We start from the raw sequence: 26024 nt of genomic DNA on the forward strand, positions 1-26024 counted from the left end.
TGAGATAACCCGATCTCGCTCAGTTACAGGTAATAGATTTTATTAATGTATTGATTAGGGATTATGAAGACTGTACCTCCTTTGCTTCCTGCTCAGCAGTCTTGTACCGGTACTTCTTCGTCTTAGACTTTGGCCGGCTACTCTGGATCTATAGAACAGAAATGTTATTATTAGAACATGAAGTAAACATCTTGGTCTGAATGCTAATAGGTCAAGACAAAGAAATTTTCCAAGAAAGCAAGTAATTGTCCAAGGATCGTTTCAATATGAAGAAAATGGTGAGGAAATCACTCAAACATCAAAGTTAATGTATACTGCCCATTGCTTTAGCATTCACTCCTGACAAATCTGATCAATACACTGTGGTATATATAAAAAGGCAGATTTATCCAATGAGTCAAGAAAACTCTGCCATCTCAAGAGGTACTTGCATAGCACTTTGGCAATTGTAGTTGACACAGTATATGAGATATGCCCTAGACAAACTGACACAAGGTGAACAAAGGGCCATAACTCCATACATAGTTGGGCATGAAATCTGATTTTAATGTTTAACACTCCATCATCCCCAGAGGTACCCTGAGATAAAAATTTGGCAATTGTAGGTGATGCGTTACACGAGTCATACCTCAGGTAAATTGATGCATGAAGAATGAAGGCCACCACTCGGTATATAGTGGACCAAGAGATTGGAATTTAATATGTGACAATCTTACATCTCAGTAAGTATTTACCGGTACACACAAAAGGCAATTGTGGGTGAAGAGTATGAGATATGTCCTCAACACAGTGACACCCTGACAGACACTGATGTATGTTATACAAACTTCCTATCTTTAGAGTCAGGGGACTAAAAAGCTGATAACACGATGTACTCACCATTCCCTGGAATGACAGAGGTGGGTGGCTTATTTCTTGTTTCCCGGAAAACTTGGCCGTGAACGTATCTGTGTCATCTCCGTCGGAGTCTTCCTTCCCTCGGATATCAGCGACAATGTACCGTCGAATTGTCAAGATGTTTAAACTGAAGAAAACAAAACTAAACATGCACACAATCCTTCCCCCAAGAACACAGGTAAGTTAACAAAGTCTGTTTGAGACTGGCTGTTAAATATTCCAGTTACTTATATACATGTACAGACAGGCAGACAAATGGGGTGTACCCAAACATAGCAACCAAAACACATTTGTAAGAACAAATATCTGTTCTTTTTCATTTGATGAGTTGTATAATATAAGAGCAAAATGAGTTACTTTAAAAACAAGTTCCTTTCCAAGCTTAGAATACAATCACTTTGCACACTATCAGAGTCAAGTCTGTTTGGAAACTTACAATTTATTAGCATCCAAAGCCAGCTGTGCTTTCAGTCGACTCATGTTGGCCGGCCCGCTGAATATCCCCCGTTCATTCAACACTGTGAAAAATAGGATAGAATATTAAAGTTAATATAACTATGCAAAGACATATTTTGTGGGGTCCTCCACATTTCATTTACTTCATTTCCTATAAATAAGGTCCCAAGGCTAACCAGACATGCTCTAGCTAGTCAAGCGTAAAACATGATTCCGAACCTGAACAAAACTTTATTACGTACAACAGTCAAAGCTTATAATGTTATCATCGTGAAGACCAGGACAAAATTTGAGGTAAATACCAACAAGTATCAACTGCCAATATTGGACCAAAAGCTCATCTTCCAAGATAAATTGTAAACCTGAGATATCCACGTTTGAAACAATGAAGAATAAGTATATATCACATATTTGTAAAAAAAAATTATGAAAAATACTGCTTAGCATTTTGAAACCCTGCTTTCTTTTTGCTTGTTGCATATGTAAATTGAGTCCCCTAGGGTTGAAATTTTAATCTGATATCACTAGTTTGATTTTAATATATATTACCTTGTGCCTTTTTTAAGTAGTGATTGAACAGTTTCTCACACACAGTAACTATATGTACAGCTATTCGGCGATTGAGTTCTTTATTTTCCAAGGGAGACTGAAAATGAAAAAAAAAAAATCATTTTTCTATATCTTACACAACAATTTATCGGTCCATCGCCATTCCAATGAAATTGAAAATTAAGAACAGGAAGTTACTCTTTGAGCGTATTACTTACCAGGAAGGGGTCATCAATCTGCTTCATGATTTCAGGCCAGATCAGCGTTACTTCTCCGATTAAAATTCCAGCCTTAAAATGATAAAATACAATTTGTTCCTATATTAGGGTAAATTTTATAAAATATTGTTTTAATGTAGCCAACCAGTGTGAATTTTATAATGAATACTAACAAATATGAAAACTTAGTACACTTGATACATTTAATGTCCTGGTTTGAGGGAGATACAAAAAATTGTTAACCTGAGGTATTTTCCTTGGCTTTAATAAACAGAAAATGCAGACTGTATTGCCAACAGAAAAAATATATTACAGTTAAAAGAAACAGATACAGATACATCAATAAACTCTTTATTCGGCTGATAATTTCTACCCACCAGATTCCTTTGATCATCCATTGACAGATATGGTACATCTGGCTTGGCAGCAATCCGACGCCTCACATAGTTGGCGAGTCTGTCAAAATCTCTGGGCTGAGTCTTGACTTCCTCCTATAGATGAAATAACAACACTTTTTAACATTATGAACCATGAAGAGCAATACATATAAGCAAAATCATATGATCTATGAAAAATAAATACCAGTTACAAATTCCTGTATTCAGGAAAAAATCAATAATTACAGTCAACCTCCATATACTGCCACTACTTGTTCACTAAAAATGGCATAATAAAGGGGTTTGGCATTATATAGAAAAACAACACAAATATAAAGGAATTGATAAGAAAGGCGGAAAAGGGACACTGAAATAACCGATGGTAATAAGTGAAGTGGAAAATGGAATCATAGATATGATATTGAGTTTTTACTGTAGTTCAGCGTAAACTGTTGAAATCACTGGTCAATATGAAACAAAAAGGAAAAAATCCATTGGAATTTTCAAACAAATGAACCCTGGCTGTATTCCAACTGGATATATATATAACTCACATCAATGGGAGTGACTGGTCTCTCAAGCTCCAGTGATTTATGGCTTCTATCATCAGCAACTGGAGCTGAAAGTGAAAGAGCACTGACATTATCATATGTAATAAAAAGAATGTACATGTAATATATAAAGAGAGCTTTCAGTTGACCTTACAATTACAGAAGTCAAATAATTACCCACTTTAATATGAGGTGTCAAAAAAAAACCTTGTCAAATTGACATGTCCTTTCAAACACAAGAGTTAATACCAGACAAAAAAAATTGTGTTTCCTATAACATGTTGTAAAATTCTGGGTAAGTAGGTAAGCAATTTTCTTTCAACAAATAATTGTATAGGGTTTATATAGGAGAGTGATCTTGACTTTAACAGTGCTTCTTTGATAATTAATTGCCTTAAAAAGTTTAGGGTAGGCACAAAAAATTAGGGAAGGTAGGGTTACCAGAAACACCACATATTTTTGGTTTGGCCTAAAGCCTCTGTAGGGGAAGGTTTTCTGAAAACCCTGATAGATGATAAAAAAGTGTGATAACGCAGACCAAAGTCCATCTTTGCTGTAAAAGACATAATGTAACAGACACAGAGTAAACCTCCTTCACACCCTTGATACATACGTTCTCTGTGGTCCTCGTGGGGGTACGGAGCGAAGAGTGACAGTGGTTCCAACACATTGGTGATCCTTGTTTCCACATCGTTCTGTGATAAAAGTTCAAAACGTCATAAAAAGTTTTTATTTCTGTAGACACCATTTCAAATAAAGTAATTAAGTCAATCATAATGTTCAACAAAATTGACATTCATAATTGACAACGTGCAATTATCCTATATTACAGTCAGGGACAAGATTCTTAGTCCAATTTATGTTTTGGATAAATTTTTGGCGAATTTACTGAGGAATTTTCAACATTAAATGGGGATCTTGACTTTATATTATGAAATTGAAAGCTTTTAATAAATTGGTCTAATCTATATTTCCTAATTATGACAAATCTTTTACAATTTCAATTATTTTATTTACCAAATAAAGCTTTTAAATGCATAGAATATGAAAATTATCAAAAAGTAATGTTTATTTTTATTCTAGCAGAAGAGAATTTTAAGAGATGGGGATTTCTTTATCTTCCAGGGAATATTTGCTCATAAATAGAAAAGAGTTTGGTCTAGATTTGTCTTTAAGATATCAATGGTAGTTTTCATTACTGTAGAAAAGAAGAATGAAGTTATAAACCAGTTTGTTGTCTTAGAAATTCTATAAAAACTACAAAATAAAAATGTTATGGGTGTAATCAGGATTATACTAACATGCGTGTAGTTTGGCCATTTTTCTGGATACATTTCATCTGCTTTTTCTGGTCTGACTGGCTGTCTGTGTTGATATTTCGGAACCCTGGGCTCTGACTCCGTCATGAAGCCCTTGAAATGCACCGACTTTGTTCCCGCCGGCATTTTGTGCCTGTAAATTAAAAAGATCATTATGGACACATCATGTATAACTGCAAAGGTATTGAAAATGCAACAGGGCCCCCTGGACCTCCAAACTGGAGACAGACTTTCTAACCAATGTAGCTACCTTATCAACAAGTCATACTGCTCAGTCCTTCATCACTCACCCCTTATTTTTTTAAGTCTTATTCACCTCCAAAGATGACACTATTTACAATCCATGTTTGGGTAGCCCCTTGCTAAGGCCTAGGGTCGACCGATGGTCAAAAGTACCATCTTAATAGTAGAGGAGAACCACAAGGTGGCAAGATGTGGATTAATACCCATGATCTCGAAACTCTAGACAATGGATTTGATTCCCTGCTTGATTGTATACAGGTGCGGGATCATCTGTCTGACCAGTGATCATGTGGGTTTACTTAGGGTATTTTTTATTGGTTTTGTCCCACATTAACACATTATTGGGTAATGATAAAGAACAACTATGTTTAAAATATTCTTTCTTTGGTCATGGATTGGTGTCAGTCAGATGTGTTGGATACACAAATATAATGTGTATAAGGTGACAGTACCCAAATCAGATCACCAAACCATCATTTTATTAAATCACTGAAAAGTCTTGAGGAGTAATTATATTTATTTATGGTTGTATCAAAAGAAGGTTATCAATGGGTGTTCTTACAATCGAAATTGGCACCCGGGGCTCACTTGAGATATTTATAGAACACTCTGAAGTCACCAATCAGCGTCTCCGGTTTTTGCGAATGTCGGTACCCAAATCAGATCAAGGCTTGAATTTTGCAGTATCTAACGCTTCAAATGAATATTTTTTTGTCAGCATATTAACATTTTATGATGACCTTTAGAATTTATATGTAAAAAAGTATTTCTATAGTGTGAATTTATTCTTATAGTCCAAAACTTAATGCATAGTCATTGCATGCACCATTTTTTAAAAACGTCACCAAAAAACTGACATTTGAGTTTGAATTAATACGTTTTCTTGTGCTATTTGAACTTTAGTTTAAATCAAATCATCTGTAGACAAAAAATGGTGCATGGCTATCTATTCTAAGATTAAATCATTGATATAACTGATTTGCTGACACATTTATTGATTTATAAGTATTTTTGCAAAAAGTGATCCAATTTGGGTACTGCCACCTTATATATTGTGTCCAGTCAGTGTGCACAAGTGGTGATCAAAATCAGAAATATTTGATCGCTAACGTCACGTACTGTACCCAAAACGGGACACTTGTGGGAAAAAAACCCAAAAACTGTCATTAAGTGATACTTAGATGACAATTCAACGGTATATGGGCTTAATTGGCTACTGAATGTCGTTACATGGACAATTTAAAGGCAAGAATAATATGCCAAAACAAAACTTCCGTGATTCCGTGCGACGCTATTCCAAAAACAACCATACGACCTTCAGTCGCGTTTGGTTACTAAAGCATTTTAAATCTCACCATATCTTATTTATTTAACCATTTTGTTTATGAACGACGGCATTTGCAGTGACAAAACGTGTGGATATTGATTTACGAGCAAATTAACTTTTTCTTTACGAAAAGACAATATCGGCCATGTTTGTTTACTTCAGCTTCGCGACATGACTCGGTTTCCACTATTTGTGTTCAGTCATTCATTTCTCATTAGAGACATCTACGTACCTTTGATTAATTTTCAAGCTATGTGAAATGTTGCATGGTTATCATTGTATATCATTGTCGTATATTTCAATTACGAAGCGAAGTGAACGTTATTTCCTTGTAATTTCACATTTTTGTTGCTATGCGCTCTAATGACCCGGACGCTGCGAAATCACATTCACAAGAACGTTTGTCGGAAACGGGAAAGAGATTTTGAGAAAATTTCCCAATGCCACACGTGAACGTGACATCTGAATGATAACCAACTCATTTAGCAACTTCAGGTAAAGTGTTCAATACTATTTGTTAAACCTTCGAATACACGACGTTTCATCAATAACTAAAAGACAGGATTGTCAGCACTTTGTAAGTTTCTAGATTGACTGTAGTGTTGGAGAAGTGTGCGCAATTAGCACGCAAATAAATAAATATTGCCAGGTCTACCTTTATATTTGACCTGGGAAATGGACATACATGAATTTCTTTGTGCATAAGTTTTATTTGTGTGAAATTATTTAGGTTGATAAATTTCAATGAAACAAGAAATTTAGAAATTTTATTATTTAAAGGGAGATAACTACTGAGACTATACACCTCTCAACACCATAAAAAGTAAAACTGTCATTAATGTTCTTAAGGATCCCCGTACCACTGAAAAAAATGTAAATATGCATTGGGGTACATTCGTGTATCCGGTTGAAACAGTTGAACCTGTAAAGAAAACGACAGGTACAGATCTGAACCGAGGCTGACCTCAGGAAAATTCGGTACCTGTAGATTGAGGGGTCCAGACGTACCTGACTGAAACTAAAATGCTGACTATTACCAGTTTGCATTATTTCTTTCTTAAACAATGTTAAGCAAAATGTAGCTTTTAAGATACGTTATGTAATTCAGTGGACGCGTGAGAGAAGGGCATAATATTCTTGATACATTGTTTTTTATTCTCCGAAACTGTGCATTTTTAGCTCTGCTTAAAGAACGGTTCAAGTGCGTTCATTAATTGTGGAATATTTCTGTGCCACACATACTGTTTCAACCGGGATACGCCAATGTAGATTTTTCCAGCATGATTGTAACTTTTCGATAGACTATTTTTAGTGTAGGTTTTTACCAGAAATCCTTGGTACGGGCTAGGAGAAAAAGTAAGAGTCGATCATTCAATGCAGGTAAAGGAACTACGAACATTCTACCTTCAGCAAAGTCTTAGTTCCAGGACCTGTATGCAATATAAAAACGATGGGACTCTCTATCTTAAGGATCCCTGCCCCGCTAGAGATGCAATATAAAAACGATGGGACTCTCTATCTTAAGGATCCCTGCCCCGCTAGAGATTTCAGCTGTTGTTTTCATATATATAGTAACCTCCCTTTAATTACGTTTTGGATATTGCTGTAGTACAGTTGGATCTTTATAATTTATGGAAGTGTTAAATGGAAAAAAAAAATTATGTACAAGAGTGTTCTGTTTTGCTATCAAATCGGAAGAATATGTACCACCCAAAATGTAGTCAGTTAATATCTGAAAATAACAAAAATATGAGAGAGAAAAAAATTGATTAGCCTGAAACTTTTGATACTGCTTTAATTTAAAGTGTAGCATTGGTATTGTATGTCATATTTTTTCACTATTCCCAAATATGTCTTTAAACTTTATTTATTGTAACATTCGAAATTTTAGTGTAGATTTTTACCAGAAATCCTTGGTAAGGCAAAAGTAAGAGTCAATCATTATGCAGGTAAAGGAACTACCAGCATTCTACCTCCAGCAAAGTCTTAGTTCAAGGACCTGTTTGCAGTATAAAAATGATGGGACTTTCTACCTTAACTCATTCACCCCTGAAATTTCATAATGAACTATTCCAACCTTTGAATTGGAAGAGTTCAAATGTGTCTTCAGGGGTGAATGAGTTAAGGATCCCTGTCCCACTGGAGAATACACTAACCTTCCCTTAATTTGGTATTCCATATTACTGTTGTGCAATTGGGCCAGACCACTTCCATTGATAAGGTAGCTCAGTGGGTTTGATTGACAGTATAAGAATCTGAAGTCAAGACTTTAAATCGTGATGTAGCATCAATTACCTTTTACACTTGCAACACCAATGACAGTTATAGATTATTTATTTCATCTTCGTTATTTTTCGTAAAAGTCCCACATAGTATGGTTATCTTTGATGAATGATTTGTCAAAGCTAAAGTGATGCGATCTTAGATATCCAGGGGTTACGCTCACTGACGCTCTCTGCACCCCTGGAATATGTCATAGCAACATTGATGACACAAAGACAGCTGTTTGATTGGTCTCAGGTAAAAGAAACACCTGACCAAATGCTAGGCTGATACCTGTCCTTTGAAGATTACAGAGGGGCTACACCCAGCTTCAAAATCAGCCATTAGCGACCGCAAGATTCTTTTGATGTACATCAAAGGAGCGAACTACATCTAGTCTTCTTGTCTCATCAACAAGGTGGCACACACTGAGCCTTCAATTTTGTCATGACATATTCCAGGGGTGTAGAGAGCGTAAGTGAGCATAACCCCTGGATATCGCGTAACCCCTGGATATCGCGGATGTAGTGATGCCAAAACAGTTCCCAATGCACTGTCACAGTTACTCATCCTTCATTCTTTACATCCTTGATCAATTAAGCTTTTTCCATGTTGACAAGATGGTTTTGGTGTCCTCAGATGACATGTGTTTATATATTTCACTTCAATTCTTCTGTGGTTTTTATTCTATTCAATTCAATCACTTCAAACTTTATTCAAATTTACTTAGAGCAGTTGAATAAAAAAGATGTCTGAGTCAAATTTTCTGTTTCACTTTAACAAAAAGTGTAGAAGTCCTTATGGATATTATGCAAAACATTATAAGATCCATTCTTCTGCCATGTCTGAAACTAAAATTTTATTTGAACCGAATGATAAGTTTTTAGTTTCACCTGTGTATAGATTTCTTACCTCGGTCTCCGGTAGGTTGTCACTCGTTTGTGTACCATGGCGACTTGTTTTTTCACTCAACTGCTAAATCCAAACTCTGATTTTGTTTTAAATCATCTGCATTAATTCCTAAACTCATGTATAGAAATGTCGTAGGAAATCTTCCTGTTTTTTGTGGAAACACAAATATTATGCATCATTTCTCGTCAGCTGTCGTAAGTTAGTTCGAGCTACTGACGACTACATTGTGTTTTTCGGCAGAATGAGAAAAATTTGTAAGCATGGTATAGTGTTATGTTATGTGTATATGCCTTTTGAAATACAATAGTAATGCTTTAACGTTTGTCAAATCTATCAACCGATCTAGTTTGATGTGTTCTGACGAGATTACCTTTATGCGACAGACAATGCATTATCAGCCGATCTTTTGTCAGCTATAGTCGTCACAAGAATTTAAAGTGACTATCAAATTTAGCACTTCAACTACCTGTACTAGCCAGTCTAACGGTATCAAATAGATTTGGATTATTAACCATAAAGGGAGGTAAGTCATGTCTTTTAACGTCAAGAGAAGTCTGAAGATTTTATCGACGAAAAAAAATATATACCAAAGTTTCAATGTACTAGCTGTAGACTATTATACTTGAAGTTTAAGTGTTTTATGGTACTCACTAGGTAGGATACGAACGCACAATGTTCTCTAGTATGAGTTTGTTGGATCTACTTATGTCATTAGCAGGTCATCTGGACTGGTAGATTCCTATCCATACCCAAGCACAAAAAAAAATCTAGGCTGACCTGGTACTGGATTCCCCACCCTACCCAAAATATTTTATTACTTAAAATATATAATTATCTGGTATATCTGAGAATTGATTATATTTTTGTTCTCCTTTTTTTAAATGATCTTCTTAAGTCAAGAGTTTATGGGATCAGAACTAGGACTTCTTTAATTCCAACAGTGGGATATACAGTTATTAACAGGCACAGTTTTATTGATAAAACGGTAGCTGTTAATCTGCCTGAAATATTGAACAAAGTGTATTTGGCTGTTATGTGTAGATGCTGGATTGAAATTGAGTTCACAATTTCAGTCAGGGACTCTGGAGAAACATTACTCCAGTCTGCAGTCAAAATATACCACATTTTAGTCCTGTGAAAGACTGCTCTCAGTAAATAGCACCTTGACAAGGCCACAATGATATCGTATCATAATTATATTATGGCACATTTCAGCTAAGCAGATGAAACAGAAATGACTTTTCTCCAAACTGTTTTTTTAATGACCGTTTAAGATGAGAAATAGGAAGATAGATTGTCTTTTATATATGGTTAGGGACTCTAAATGGAAAAGAAAATGCTGCAGAATCTTGAGTTATATTCCAATTATAAGCCAACTCCCCTCCCCCTCCTCCATTCCCAAATGGATTAGATCTCTCCTTTATACCTAGATCTTAAAGAATGTCAATAATGTTTACAAAATTTATACAGGAATTTATTTGATCAAATTTGATGTTGCCTTTGGAGAGAAAAAAACCCATTCTCTAATTCTGTACATTTCTTTTAGATTTCTTTTTTAATTGCATTTTCAAGCAGAATTTTAACGCCTATAAGATATTTTTAAAGGACATTCATAAAAGACTTTTGGAGGCTGATTTTTCAGAAACAGATGGAAAATATTCCATGAATGCTGTTACAGAAGGATTTCTGTTTTTACGTAAACCCCCTCCGTGCTACCATCTTGGCCAACATGACTGATAAATCTACATAGCTTGTTCAATAATTGTTGTAAAATATATATAAAAAAAATAAGTGGTCTGACATACTAGCAAGACCTTATCAATAAACGGCGACGGGACTGACAATCACAACAGCAATTATTGACAATAGTTTATATCAGAGTTTTTTGTTTTGACTTTTACTTACATAAACATTAATTTCATTTCAAATTAAAATTTTATTCTCTTGACATAACGTGACTTACCATCTTGATAATGATACATGGATCCTGGTACTGTTATAATGGCTTAACACATGGAAGGGTAAGGGCAGATGAATTTAATTTTCAGAAGATAACTCACTTGTGTCACGAAATGTGTATCACTCGATTCAATACAAAGTTAGACAGATTATTCACAATTATTTGAAACTTGATGTGCATTTCTTGTAGGCTTGATGTCAATTTCTGGCAATATCTAATCCTTGTCACTATGTTTCAGACTTCTGAAATCTACATGTTTCAGATATCTAATAATTGTCTCAAAATACACTTATGTAAATGGTATTGACATACATTGAATTATGATAGATTGTTCATCTTGGTTGGCTGTGAGCTTTTTTAAAATAACACTACTCCTCGTCATTTTAAATTTCATATGTTTAAATGAAATAATGGTTGACCATTACCTTCTCCAGAGTATAACTACAGGATTTACCCTGCCCAGGGGGTCAACACATGATTTCCTTACTAAAATTAGGGGATGGGCGTAGTCTTATTACAGGACAATGAAATACAATTTGTAGACATTTCCACTGAACTGCGATATATATTATAATCAGGTGGGCTTGTTATCAGGCATGGATGTGTTGCTGGTTAGATATGGTAGTCCTGATCAGTTTATGTTATATGGCTATGTGAATTAGTGGTACATTATGGCCTTCTTAAAATTCACTAGTGCTCATATCACTGTATTTTATAAGAGCGCCTTTGGCGTAGCTCTTAAATGGTAACACATGCGTGCGTAAACAGAGTTGCTTCCCCTTTTTACACATTGCCTTTCATTTTTTTCGTCCGTAAGAAGGCGTCCAGTGGGGAAAACTGGAAGAGTATCCTGGAAGCAAAGACACTTGTTTTTCAACTTTTATCATCCGTGCTAGGAAATAGAATATAAACGTAAACATAGTTGTTGTTATATTTCTACACTATACATTCTGAGTGAAAAAAGTCCATCACATAAAATGCGATACTAACATGCATTCTTTTAGTCAATGCTTTCAGAACTTTTTTTATTTCTGTTTTTGCCACAGGCATAAAAAGTAGAAAGGTGGATATTTTCAAAAGATTCTTTTTGTCATCAACCAGGTTCTGTTAATATTTCTACCATGAGATATCTTCTAAAAGAGCCGGCATTAAACCAATGCCTATGTGTACATTTATTTGTTCATCGTCTAAAATTTCATCAGCTTTTGAATACCAATTGTTGAGAATATGAACGAAATCACTAACATATTTGATGTCTTGTTAGAGTCTTTACATAATGTATTTATACATCACCACTCATAAAAGAAACAATTGATAATGCATTTATGTTGAAATCAACAATGATTTTCCAGACCAACAACACGAGTTTAACGCCCTTTTTCAGTAACGTATTACTGTTTTACACTGCACGCCAATTTAAAACTTGTGTCAGGCAGAAACTGTTTAATTTTATTTGGCATCCTTACCTGTCAAACCTCTTTGACTGTAACAAAATTTGAAATTCAACCTGTGTTTTATTCTTATTCCTCGACTTGTCGACTTTAAATGAAGCTTATCTTATCTCATTCTGAAATCAGTATTATCTCGCTCTGAATCGGTAAATATTAGAGATCAACAAAAGCAAAGCTCTTTTTAGGCTTTGCCTTTTCATATTATGTCTAGATGATGGACGGTGGCCGTCTCTGTTATACATACCTGAGTAAATTACACTTAAAATATATAAAGAACAGAAGATGGGGTACATTTAGGTAGTCATGATATTATTACTTCCGTCTGCTCTTCATGAAATATATTGCTTGTCCGGATGTTATTGACTGGCGATGTTATTCATTCTGTGCAAAACAGATACCAAACAGTCCAATAGACAATCTCCTTTGTTTATATACTTGTTTTAATGTTTTCAAAAATCCCATTCATTAAAAGATTTTTTTTTATTATTAGTCTGAATATGAATGTCTTTTTGACTATTGTGATCGTAAGACAAGAGATTCCTTTTGTTTGGAGGTGTTTGGAAAGGTCACGGTCACAGTGAGGCCAAACTTGTTCCGGTACATGTATATAGTTATGCACTAAAACTGTTTATATACCAGTACACTTTATTATTGTATCACAGGGACTTTAAATTCATGTGCAGAAGTGAACATATAGGGATTGAACGACATTTTTTAAATTTTCATGCCGATATGAATGCAAATCGGTTACATCCATTTTACATTTTCATTTGTTCTTAAATAATTAATTTATTTACTGCGTTTAATTTATGCATCATCCTTTAAACGACATTGGTGAAACAGCCCTATTGTAATCAAATTGGCGCCAATAATTAACCATAGTCTTTTGAATTTGAGTGTTTGACATGTGGACATTCTCCATGTTAACCGCAGCGCAGCGACAATACTCTCATTGAACAAGGTTAATCCATGACGTCATAAATAAACCATGTGTAAGGTCACGAGAGTTTTTGCTTTCACACTCAAATGAAATGCATTTCTGCTGGTAATGTTCATATAGTGGGTTGCAGCGCAAATGTAAATATATAGTCAATGATGTGCTACTGACTCAGCAAGGGTGAATTTCCGATGAACTTAATTGGTAAAGCACTTGACTACTAATTTGTAGTCTTGGGTGCGACTCCTTTTTAGAGTTTTTTGGAAAAAGTGACTGTGGTTCTATTGCTCCCTGGTAGTCCAAGTTTCTCCTGACCCTGACACCAGACTTAGACATTTTGACACCAGACATCTATCTGTCAAAAGGTCTAAAGTCTGGTGTCAGGGCCAGAGGAAAATCGGCTAGGGACCTGGATACAGTGTACAATAATGTCTTTCACCATATCCTCACAGGCAAGTAGTTGTACTCTATAAGACACGAGGATAAAGTCTTTCTGTGGACGGGGTGTATGACACGATGGTGAACTATCTCTAGCCTCTTGTGACCCACTCAGCTAGGGTAATCTCCATTCAGCTCCAATGGTACAGTACTAGACTTGTAGACTGTAATCCTAGGTTCGACTCCAAGGTGGAGACAATTTGAAAAAAGTGACCTTGATAGCACTTGAATTTTATGAGTTTAAACATTTTAAGTTGTTTTACTCAAAGCTGGACTCAAATAAAATTTCAGTTACTAAATTCGACTTCGACACTGCAAATCAATTGTGGTTTGTGAAATTTTAACATATATTTCGGAGGGGACTACTTCATGGATTTTTTTTTTTTTTGTGAACATTAATTCAATAGATAATTGCTACAAATATAAACATCCTCTTACACTGTACTATAATTTTGAATTAAAATATTAACAATGAAAACCTTTGAAAGACTTAGTTTGTAAAATAAAGTACATGCAAGTACATTGATTTATGGTTAACAACAATTGTATTCAGAAATAGAATGATATATCCAATTGTTTCCTATTAATATTCTTTTTGGTCATTACAGCTGTATCTGGTGGGAATGAGGCCCATAGGGGTAGTGAGCTCGCTGTTCACCTACAAAAATGGAACCCCTCGTCAACCGTCTGTCTGTGACACAGCACGCGGCAGCATCACCATCAGTAAAGATGTCTTTAACACACCTGAGCACTCCTTAGATGGCATCCAACAGTACTCCCATATTTGGTAAGGTCAGAGGTGAAATTTCATATTCTTAGTAAGGGCAAAGTTGAAATACAAAATGTACTGAACAGCACACCATATTTAGTAAGGGCAAAGTTGAAATGCTGAACAGCACAATATATTTGCTGAGTGGTTAAGTTCTAATATAAGTTTAACAATGTCAAAGGTGAAGTACTCAACAGAACAAGTTTGGTAAATGTCGAAGTCAGACACCACATTTGGTAATATAAGGTTAAAGTACAAATAAATGTTCACTTTTGACAGACAGATGTCTGGTGTCAGGGCCAGAAGAAACTCGGGCTAGTATCCATGCCTAGGTAAATTACATTCCTATCAAGATCATAGGTATGTGGCGAATTCAAAGGAGACGTACTCCTTTAATTATTTCACTATTGATGTATCAAAATCCTTTTTTTTTTTCCCGCTAATCCTTTGTCGTTATCTGTATCAGATTTTAAAAAACTTGAAACACATTTTTCTGGTCATTACAGGATAATCTTTGAGTTCCACAAGAACAACAACCAATACACCAAGGCCAAGGTGAGACCCCCGCGACTGGATGGTCGCAGGGTTGGATTGTTCTCAACCAGGTCACCATACAGACCAAACCCAATCGGGCTCACCCTTGCCAAACTGGAAAGTGTCGAAGGTGAGTCTTACTTCTAAAATTATGGTTCACTTTTGTAACTAGAAAATATCCTTAAGACAAGAATGCCCCTCTGGCCCTGTAAAATTTGTGTCATTGTTTGACAATTTTCTGTCGATAGCAAGTGACTTTGATCTGGTTGACCTATAAATAGCATCAGTGACCTTTGCAATGACCTTGGGACAAGAAATACTAGCTCTTGGAGGTATTCTCATTCTTGACCTTTGTATATTTTTTTATGACAATCTGTTAACCCTTTCACCCCTTTAGTATACTCTGCCATGCATTGATATGGATGAGTCCATTAGTCTACAGTGGTGAAACGGTTAAGAAATGAAGTTGGCAGAGTCATGACAATGAATTGCAACATGATGGGACGGATATGGGTAAAACTATATGCCTCCCCCTAAAATGGCAGCGGCATAAACAAATATTTCTACGTAACAAATACACATTGTATGTTATGAATTATAATACTACTTAATTTCAGGTGCTAAGCTACATATATCTGGCATAGATATTTTGGATGGGTCCCCTGTCTTAGATATCAAGCCTTACATACCCAGCTATGACTGTCCAGCGATGTCCTCCACAACGTCGGTCACTCCCACTGTCGCCTCAGGTGACAATGACCGGCTCTCTGACCTCAGCGATGACCAAGTCTCGGACACAGATGCAGATGTGGGACTCGAGGACCAGGATTCCCATAAATCGGTCGATGATGATCCGAGGACATCGCTGAATGATCAGGAACAAACCCAAACATGTGATGATGGACAGGAACATTGTTCTGTGGAAACAGGAGGGGCTGTCGGTTGCACGAAATTGCAAATGGATATTCAGACTGAATTCGTAAAAGACAAGCAGACAGTGGTGAATCAGATTAAAGAATCTGCAACAGCTTCGTTCACCGATAAGCCCGCGACAAGTATTACTACAGAGGTGACCTCAAGTTCTACAAATCATGATATCAGTTACACAAAATCTAGTCAAAATGCAGAACGTATCGCCATAGGAACAGCAGAATGTGAATCGGAATCTTCCGTGCCAGTTTGTCCGATAAAAACGGCAGACTGGGTCAATAAACCTCCTATAGATAAATTGACCGTGCGATTTACACTTACTGCAGAACAACAACTCACTAACTTCAGTAAGAGCACAGACGACCTAGATCACAGGCTCGAGTTTTTAGAATCGTGTGAGGAAGCCCGTAGTGCCATATGTCAGATATTGACGGAGGATCCTAGGTCTGTGTACAGACGTCGGAACTGTTCGGACAGTCTTTATTTTTTTGCCGTAGATAAAGTACATGTGACTTGCTGGTTTGACGAACACATGGTGGAAGTCGTGAGGATCAAACCCGTGTCACAAGTGAAACATTTACAGACTAATAAATAATTAAATTTTTTGATTGGTTGTGAAAGACATCTTTATTCTGATCTGTATTTCCATTAACATCAGTTATTATTCTCTTCATGAAGTCCTTCTAGTCATGTCAGATATCTCAGCATTCCTCGTAGAACGGTTTTGTTATTGGCATTAGATGAATACGGTACTTTGGGATATTCTGGATATGGTTATTTTGGTTTATTTCGAGTGAATGAGCCAAAATGAAGCCTACCAAAATTTCACAAAGAAATACGCTGCCACAACATTTGATATTTGGCACCATCTTCCTACTAATTTATCATTCACTAGATACTTACTTCCATGGGCTATATTTTTTCCTGTTAAGCAAAGTAAGTATACACGTCTTCTCCTGCTTTTGATCAGCAATGTAAGACAAAATATAAACGGCTGTATAGTAATGGAATCTAAAAACAATGTGTATTGTACATACATGTTTTCAGTAGAATACCTGGGTAAACAAGGGCTACAGATAACTGAGGTCTGTCATTTAGCCGCACAACTACCATTACACAATGAACTGATGGAGTGACTTTGTTAGTAAAAGCTTCGGAGAGCACCAACTTTTAACACACAGGATCATCAAACGCAAAAATTTGATGCACCAAAATATTACCACCCCGTCTTTGAGCAAAGAACCCCAAATTTTGGCAGTATAATATTCAAGGAAACTATTTATCAATTTGCTGAGTCATCCCAGTGAAACACATACAGATCTAAACTCACAGCTAGAGTGCACTTGAAGAAAATTTAGGGGCCACAGTGGCCAAGTGGTAAAGGCGTTTGACATTCTGCTACCACTAGCCCTCCACCGCTTGGTCGCGGGTTCGAGACCTATGTGGGGTAGTCGCCAGGTACTGGCTGTAGGTCGGAGGTTTTTCTCCGGGAACTCTGCCTTTCCTCCACCACCAAAACCTGGCATGTCCTTAAATGACCATAGCAGTTAATAGGGTGTAAAACACAAACGAACCAAACTTGAAGAAATAACCTTAACCCTTTCACCACTGTAGACCATAATGGATTTGCCCAGATCAATGCAAGGTATAGAGTCTACTAAAGTTACAAAGGGGTGAATGGGTTAAAAAAAGAATAGACATGTACTGCGACACAATGGATGCCTTCCCAAGGTCTCTTCAGAAAAACTGAATTATTTTAAGACCCGGATAAGTGGTGTGGTTCAACACAAGATGTCCACAAAGCTGGGAGTCGAACCTGCACCTGTCATAATGAACGGGTGCAAATCCTGACAAATTCTCTAAACTACACAGATGACCAGAGCTTGTATGAGCGTTATATTTCACCTGTAGGAACTACTTTGAAGACTGTCTAATAAAAGAAACCACACATCGCATCATTTTTACTATTTTTTTTAATTTTATATATGTATTTTTCATCAAGAACATAGTCTGACGTTTTTAATTTTAATTACATAGTCTGAAATAAAATTTGTACGTGTATATTGCATAGTTATATATCATAAATAAATAAACTTGTAAATATGTATATCTAATTTATCTACAAAGGCGAAATAAATGGTACACATTTTGGCTACTCTGATCACGAAGAAATATGTCAGCATTTACCACTATGCAGCAAACCATTGACTTGTCCTGGGGAGGGGGACCGTTTGGGGGAAAACTAAGTTAATGTGTTTTGACACTAACGGCAGTAAATTGCCAATCAAAGAAATAACTTTTTTAAGTTCAAGTTAGAAATAAAAGTTGTCATGAATTAAATATATACAGCTTGTAATTAAAAACAAAACTGTTTTCTAGAAAATATCTATTATACATTATTGATTTTCATTAAAAATATGTACACCGCATGGAATACATATAAATTTCTAAACTGTCTAAAACGTCACATTTAATCCTTGAGTCGATAGTTGTGACAAGACTGGGCAAGTTTTAACATAAACACAAAGAATGTGTCATATAACTATCTATAACAGAACAGAGAATCAAAAACTTACATACATATATTCAGCCGTGGAAAAATTCAGATTTTACCAGATATGACATCTAGATTTACATGTAAAACAACAAAACTACTTGATACCGAGATTTCAGATTTTTTTTTAAATTAAGAAAAATAAAATTGATCTCGATGATACTGGTTGTGAGAAATTTACAGGAATAAAACTTGATGTTTGAATATTTGTTCAGCACCACCTGTCTTGTTTCTTAAATGATACCAGTAAATGAAACACAGAAGATTGTACTGTATTATATTAGAATTTAAAGCATGTCTGGGACTCCTTATTATCTTGAAGTGCTCACATGCTTAAAATAAGCCCCTGTGTCGAGATCTTGATTGGGTACAACATTTGAACTGTATTTAATCTGACCATGTGAGATAAAAGATACTAAATGTAGGTTATATACATGCATATTAAAATGATATGTCGCTATTTCTATCAGTCAGATTGTATATCAGGCACAACACGTTCAAAAACAGAAAAATAAACTTAAAATAAAAATCTTGCATTTTACTAACCAACATTACTAGACATGCAATTTTCGAGAGAAACGAGGAAAAAATATATAATAATATCTATTAAAAAGAATTTCTTTCCACACAATCTATAACACAGAAAACAACTGAATACAACACATGAAAAACAAATGGAGAATAACTTTTTAAAATCCGATTATTGCTGTCAATGACGTAAACAATACAACCAACCAAATGTATATAATGATGAATATTTATTAACCTAATTTACACCATACCAGTCAAGTATGGTAGAATCTTCATTCAGAAGTAAATCAAAAATAGCAAGACTAGTTCACAAACATACAAGAAAAATCCTGAAGATATGACGATACCCTTGTACTAACAGCAAGTCACATTCAGATCAGGACTTGAAAGAACCATGTCAACTGGTAACTGATATTGGGAACATCAAGGTGAGAGATACAGAACAATCTCAATAATAGAACATGTCATGGTAGTTTGACATGGTAACTTAAACATCAGCAGCAGAACATTGGACACTAAGGCAGGGTTTAAAGTATGACTCGGGATATGGGTGATAAAGGCAGTGTTTCAAGTCAAAGGGTTGGGACACCAAGGTAGGGTTTCAAGTCAAAGGGTTGGGACACCAAGGTAGGGTTTCAAGTCAAAGGGTTGGGACACCAAGGTAGGGTTTCAAGTCAAAGGGTTGGGACACCAAGGTAGGGTTTCAAGTCAAAGGGTTGGGACACCAAGGTAGGGTTTCAAGTCAAAGGGTTGGGACACCAAGGTAGGGTTTCAAGTCAAAGGGTTGGGACACCAAGGTAGGGTTTCAAGTCAAAGGGTTGGGACACCAAGGTAGGGTTTCAAGTCAAAGGGTTGGGACACCAAGGTAGGGTTTCAAGTCAAAGGGTTGGGACACCAAGGTAGGGTTTCAAGTCAAAGGGTTGGGACACCAAGGTAGGGTTTCAAGTCAAAGGGTTGGGACACCAAGGTAGGGTTTCAAGTCAAAGGGTTGGGACCCAAGGTAGGGTTTCAAGTCTTAAGGCTTGGGAAGTACTGGGTTGACCAAAACAGGCTTTTGAGTTGAAGGATCTTTAAGCCAGGGTTTCAAGACTGCATGGGGGCTGTCAGAGTAGTTGGGCGACTAAGACAAGGTTTTAAGTCGAGGGATTTGGCTACTCAGTCAAGGTTTCTACTCCGGAGATTTGTGTAGTTTGACTCACTAAGACATTTTTGAAACCAGAGGATTTGGAGGGGCTGTGACACTAAGACAGGTCTTTAAGTCGGCGATCTATATAGGGGATAACAGTAGCTACAAAAGGGACACTTGCTTGTCAATGGAAGCGGGGTCGGGAACGTCACCTCAAGCCAATGGTTTTTCATACAGGGACAGGACGGATAGGTAAGACAAGCAAAACACAGGACACAAAAATCGTCATCAATTTTAGCTAAACATACAACATAGAGTATGTCTGACTCTATATCTGAACACGAACGAGCAAATGTTCCGATAAATGAATACACATCTTCAGTGTTGAATGCAACTGAACCAGTAACTAATAACAAACCATTTCCAAGGTACGTACTTAGGTCAAAATCTACTGTTTCTATGGGTATTCATAATCATTTTGTAGAATAATTTGACAAAATGTATTTAAATTCTACTACTACAAAAAAATATCAATATTGTACTTTCATGAAAATATTTATTACAAAATATTAAATAGAAAAAAGTTTTCAGAATGTGCAGACAACCTCTGTTTTGAATGGGCAAGAACTATAAACAGATAAAACATTTTGTGTTACCTATAACATCAAAATCTACCATTACTATGGACCTTATATAATTGGTTTGTAGAATAAGTCGATAAAATATGTTTTAATTCTACTCCTAAAACAATAAGTTAAAATCTTACTTTTTTTGAAATAATATCACTGGTTCCATCTTTAAAATAGTTTAAAATAAATCCATGGATTAGATACAAGTTCTTTGTAGTAAAATATTGAAAAAATAAAACAGTTGTAGAATATGTACTTTGTACTTGTCTCGTTGTTTTTCTTGTTTCTCGTGGATTTCGCACCCAGATTAACTTTGTCTACAACTACTAGATGTAAGTTTCTTTTCCATGCACCATGAATGTACAATGAATTTCTTTTATACATAAAAGTAGTTTAATTAATTTTATACACAAGTTTGATCCTAAGGTAAAAGTATATACATATTAAAACTGAACTCTTATTAGTCAAGACGCTCAAGGTTCGAAAAAGATATTCCAGAATAACATGGAAAAAAAATCGAGATTTACAATACAACATTCGATATCTTTGGTTACTGGTATTTGCACAAACAACAAAAAACATTTTAATAGTTGAACTTCAGAAATTTTTCCAGTCCTTTTCAACCATTTCTTGTAATATATATAATACTTTACAAAGATTCACAAATTTCAGATTTCACAGACCACACAAATACTACTATTTCTACAGTTATTTTATTCTACAATGAGTTTAAACCTTTACTCTCGATACTGGCCAGTGTAGTTATTTGATATGTATTCCAGCTATTTGAAAATCAATCTTGAGAAATTCTTGGAAAATATCTTACGAGCGAACATCTTGACAAGGTAATACAAACTACAATTATAACAGTGACAAGCATCCAGAATTAGCCACCACATGCACTAAAAAATATAGACAGATTTTGAGGACACAGATTTTTCCGGCTAAAAATTATCCACGTAATCCATCTAATTCACAACCAAGCAATTTGAACTGCGAACAAATCTGAAAGTTGCTTTATTATAGAAATTTCACTGTATATGGTCGTTAAAATTACATACATCAGCACAGACAATTTTTGCTCTATTTCTCTATACACTGTAGTCCTCTTTCACTTTATTAGCAAATAAGCCATGTTACATGCTTAACACTAACTATGAGTTTTCAGCTTTAAATAAATGGTCATCTTGATTAAGATGACGATGTTTATTTGACAATATGAAAAAAAAAAAAAAATCAAATTGACGATCTTGATTATAACAGACTTGTTCAGCTACTTATGATCTCAGGGTTCTGTGGTCCGAACTGGTGTTCTAGTAGTGCTACAATCACAGGTGCCAGACACATTCTATTATTTTTGGAATCCTATTTACAATAACATGTCCGTCCCCTGTGGCTACAATATCAGCCATTGGTAATATCACAAAAGATCTCCCTATTTAATCGTAGACATTTTTTCAGTTAATACACTGTGCACTGAAACCATACAAAATCAGATTTGTGTTTCAATTTCATGACCGAAATTGATGGGATATATGTTGGTAGATAGATTTCATGAAATAAGTTCACAACAGGGATCAAATATAAAAACTGCATTTGGTTTAAAAGCTTAAATAAAAAGTTAAGATCCCTACACAAGAAAGGTTAGTGCAGATTTGTGTCTGTTCACTTAAGATATAAGACTGGCGAATAAAATGTACAGTTTGTGTTGTAGGTTTTACAACAATTTTGATCATGGTAAAAAGGCCCAGAACAATTTGCCATTTTTTCCCCCTCAGATACAAAACAAAAAATATCAAACAGAGAATATTGAAACAATATAAAACAAAACAAGAGAGAAACAATGTTTATATTGACATTGTTCAGATCTATTAAAATAAACATCAACAACTGACAACAACCTTCCATGCAATATCTATAAGAAAACAATGTAAGACAAATATTCAGGGAAATTAACGTCAATAATGTTAAACATTTTAACAAAAAATTCTCATTAACAAATTTTACCCAACTGGGAGGTTGTCTAAGAGACCTAGAACTACAATGCTGAAAATGGCTTTTGGAGGTTGGTGTACCTAATTATACTAATTTTGATAAGATATTTCTATATTTACCCTTTCAACACTGTAGACCATAATGGACTCCTCCATATCAATGCATGGTAGAGTCTACTTAAGTTACATAGGGGTGAAAGGGTTAAAATGTTTTCAACAGCATTATAGTTTTGGAGGTAAAAGAAACATGACTTGAAATTTCATTGGTTGCAAGATTTACTTTAAATAATATATTCTACTTTTTTTTCTATATAAGAACATCATAATCCTTAATTCCATCAAGAGTCTTGTTAAAATTTTTTGAAACACATGGTTTGATTTCTAATGCGATTCGATTCATCTGCAAGGTATATGAATCTTGACAAGATGTTGAAGGATTCCATATTTAAAACAATCTTTCAAGTCAGGCAGTGAAGAAGTATAATGAAACTTTACAATAAAGATTACATAAAAGTGCTACATTTATATTCCTGTTAGGAGTATTTGTGGAGCCGTGTTCAAAAGTCAAGAAAATTCAGTTTCCAGAAAAAAGAAATTCTGCAAACAGTTATCCTTGCTATCTAAGCCAAGACTTAGACTAATAATTTATGTTAAGCAACTTTCATCTGCGATATTAAACATTTAAATGAAGGAACAGAGACTAGAGCACCAGCATAGCTGCAACGATGCGAGGTAATTCTTGGGATACGACACAGCAGAAATACTATCGCTGATGATTTGTTATTTACGACGATATCCTGAGGTCAGATTTTTTCTATCAATCAGGATATATTTATGATTTGTTTTTAAGACGATATCGTGAAGTCACATATTTTTCTTTCGATCAGGATATATTGATGATTTGTCTTTCTGGCGAAATTCTGAGGTCACATTTTCCCCCCTCTTTATCAAGATAAAAAAACCTGCTTTAACTGGCACAGTATTGTTATAGGTACTTCAGACCTATCAGAGAAAACAATGGTCAGGTACGTATACATGAACATACTTTCTTGGCTATTTACAAGGGATACATTCTACTTCTCAAATAATAGTTGTTGTTACCAAATTTTGGGCATGGAATGGTTCTTTGTTTTTTAACAAATGACTGACAGATGAAACTGTTGATGGAATAATATATTTCTTTGTGAGATTGTGCTACCTTCAGATCAAACAATATAAGTAAATATACGAATATATTAATTAATAAAAAAAACTTTACGAATATTTATCCTGAATCATATCTCTTAGTAATCATGGATCGTATTGAAAAACCAAGTGCTTTAACAAACAAATTTTAATTTATTATCTTACCACTTATACAGAAAATATCTTTAAAATATTAAATTCGATAATTTATGATATCCAAATGCTTCGAAGCACCAGTAGAATATCTAAGAATGGAAAATTAATACTTTCAGATTACAGAAGCAACAGATTGACGAGAGGAAATTTATCCACTTTACCCTATAAAAGGTCGGTAATATCATGGAATACAATGTGCGTGATGATGAACAACGCCTGATTCCTTTTATGTCAACAATCTTTCAATCCGACAGAATCGTTTTGGCTGGCTGGTTGTCTCCCTTGGGTCAGTGATCCAGGACGTTTTCCTTGAACCACAACCGACATGAAGCTGCCGGAACTCTGTTTCAAGAATTCCAGGTTTCTTCTAAGAAAGCGACAACATATATATAAGAAATGGCGACAGCTGCACAGGCATTGAATGCAATTCCACAACTTTCAACACTTGACGACCGGTGAAGCGAAAATAAAATATGACAACATTAGGAAGACCTCGACAGTTGGTATTATTGCTAGGTATCAACTCTGGGACTCTTTGCGTATTAATGAGATAATCTGTTCGTGTATTTCGTACATTTCTGTCACTTTTGAGCCCAGGTGGTCCTGTAAGTGTAGGAGATCGTTCGAGTCCTGATCGTGTGACATACGTGCATCCTGTAATTGTCGGTGGTAGTCCTCCACTTTCAGCGCTAGTGATTGATTTTCATCCTCTAACATCTAAAAAAAAGTTGGAAAAAAAATTGAGAATGTTTACAAAGATACAATGACACTTATTTCAATACAAACTCATTGGTTTCCGTGACGTAAAATCAGTAGCAACAAATATTGCACTATTTTTTTTTTTTAAATGTTACCTTTTTTTTTTTACAACAATTATGAAACAAGTTGTTTCAACTTATATTAATCAGTCTTGTTGGCCCAGATGGAAGAGCACAGAGGGTCTTAATGTGGGAGGAAACCGGAGTACCCGGAGAAAACCCACGTGCTCAGGCCTGTTACACAATACCATTTCAAGTACAATCAGGTAATCAAATCCTGTCCATGGTGAAAGGCGAGTGGGCTATCCACTGATCACCCAAAAATGATCTGTTATTTTCTGATTATGGTATGAGAAAATATCCCTTACAAATCTTTAGGTCCCTAGATCTATGGACCTGCACACCATATTAAAGTTTAGATGTTGAGACACGTTCTCTCACCTTTATTCGACTGTGTAGGCTAGAACTGGCCGTCTCCTTTACGGCCATATCGTTCAATCTCATATTAAGCTGGTTAATCTCCTACAAACAGACAGGAAAATAGATGTAATACGCATGGTACCAAAATGAAGCTGAACCCTGTCACCCCTATGTAACTTTAGTAGACTCTACCATGCATTGGTATGGATGAGTCCATTTTGGTCTACAGTGGTGAAAGGGTTAACGAAAGCATGGAAGCATCTTTTAGCTAAGATATTGCAATAAATTTGTATGTGCAGTCAAACATATGTAGTTGATATGCCAATAATGAAAATATTGTTGCAACACCCCAAACATTAACATAAAATATAACATTTTTTATATTTAAGACACATCTTATCAAATCTATATCTGCAATATAAATATGTTCTATTGATTAACACAGCATGAAGAAATCCAAGCTTTGTTTTCAAAAACAAATTATGAGTTCAAGTTTGATCCTCACAATAAATATACAAAACATAACCATGCCACTGAATTT

The 26024-nt window shown here is 35.4% G+C and overlaps 3 protein-coding genes across 14 annotated transcripts in view; 1 reads left to right on the forward strand and 2 right to left on the reverse strand.

Moving 5' to 3' along the window:
• LOC110460182 (coiled-coil domain-containing protein 87-like) overlaps positions 1-9340 on the reverse strand; it is a 39306-nt gene extending 29966 nt beyond the window's left edge. For 4 of the 5 annotated variants that reach the window (XM_021512942.1, XM_021512946.1, XM_021512945.1 and 1 more), the window contains exons 1-10: positions 9112-9340; positions 4350-4500; positions 3662-3743; positions 3052-3116; positions 2498-2611; positions 2121-2192; positions 1903-1999; positions 1334-1415; positions 880-1024; positions 77-148 (exon numbers count right to left, since the gene is read on the reverse strand). In XM_021512942.1, coding sequence (XP_021368617.1) covers positions 77-148; positions 880-1024; positions 1334-1415; positions 1903-1999; positions 2121-2192; positions 2498-2611; positions 3052-3116; positions 3662-3743; positions 4350-4500; positions 9112-9149 — 918 coding nt within the window. In that variant the 5' untranslated portion in view covers positions 9150-9340. Of the gene's footprint in view, positions 1-76; positions 149-879; positions 1025-1333; positions 1416-1902; positions 2000-2120; positions 2193-2497; positions 2612-3051; positions 3117-3661; positions 3744-4349; positions 4501-6169; positions 6317-9111 lie in introns of those variants that run through there. The other variant, XM_021512943.1, reaches the window with a different exon arrangement.
• On the forward strand, positions 6331-16734 carry LOC110460184 (tRNA (adenine(37)-N6)-methyltransferase-like). Its single transcript, XM_021512947.1, has 4 exons — positions 6331-6432; positions 14506-14684; positions 15173-15330; positions 15818-16734. The coding sequence occupies exons 2-4, from the start codon at positions 14521-14523 to the stop codon at positions 16723-16725; spliced, it is 1230 nt and encodes a 409-aa protein (XP_021368622.1). The 5' UTR covers positions 6331-6432; positions 14506-14520; the 3' UTR covers positions 16726-16734.
• A 1434-nt stretch (positions 16735-18168) lies between these two features.
• The window catches only part of LOC110460214 (homer protein homolog 2-like), a 55957-nt gene continuing 48101 nt past the window's right edge, over positions 18169-26024 (reverse strand). For all 8 annotated transcript variants that reach the window (XM_021513016.1, XM_021513018.1, XM_021513017.1 and 5 more), the window contains 2 exons: positions 25505-25585; positions 18169-25022 (listed from right to left, as the gene is read on the reverse strand). In XM_021513016.1, coding sequence (XP_021368691.1) covers positions 24825-25022; positions 25505-25585 — 279 coding nt within the window. In that variant the 3' untranslated portion in view covers positions 18169-24824. The remainder of the gene's footprint in view (positions 25023-25504; positions 25586-26024) is intronic.

Source organism: Mizuhopecten yessoensis, unplaced genomic scaffold (genome assembly GCF_002113885.1).
Source record: "Mizuhopecten yessoensis strain PY_sf001 unplaced genomic scaffold, ASM211388v2 scaffold10331, whole genome shotgun sequence".
Classification (NCBI taxonomy): domain Eukaryota; kingdom Metazoa; phylum Mollusca; class Bivalvia; order Pectinida; family Pectinidae; genus Mizuhopecten; species Mizuhopecten yessoensis.

What these genes read in the sequence shown, in the direction of transcription:
- LOC110460184 (XM_021512947.1), top strand. Translation starts at nt 14,521, where the DNA reads ATGAGGCCCATAGGGGTAGTGAGCTCGCTGTTCACCTACAAAAATGGA. An exon ending in CAACAGTACTCCCATATTTG is followed by an intron (nt 14,685 to 15,172) that starts GTAAGGTCAGAG and finishes TGGTCATTACAG; the next exon opens with GATAATCTTTGAGTTCCACA. An exon ending in CAAACTGGAAAGTGTCGAAG is followed by an intron (nt 15,331 to 15,817) that starts GTGAGTCTTACT and finishes ACTTAATTTCAG; the next exon opens with GTGCTAAGCTACATATATCT.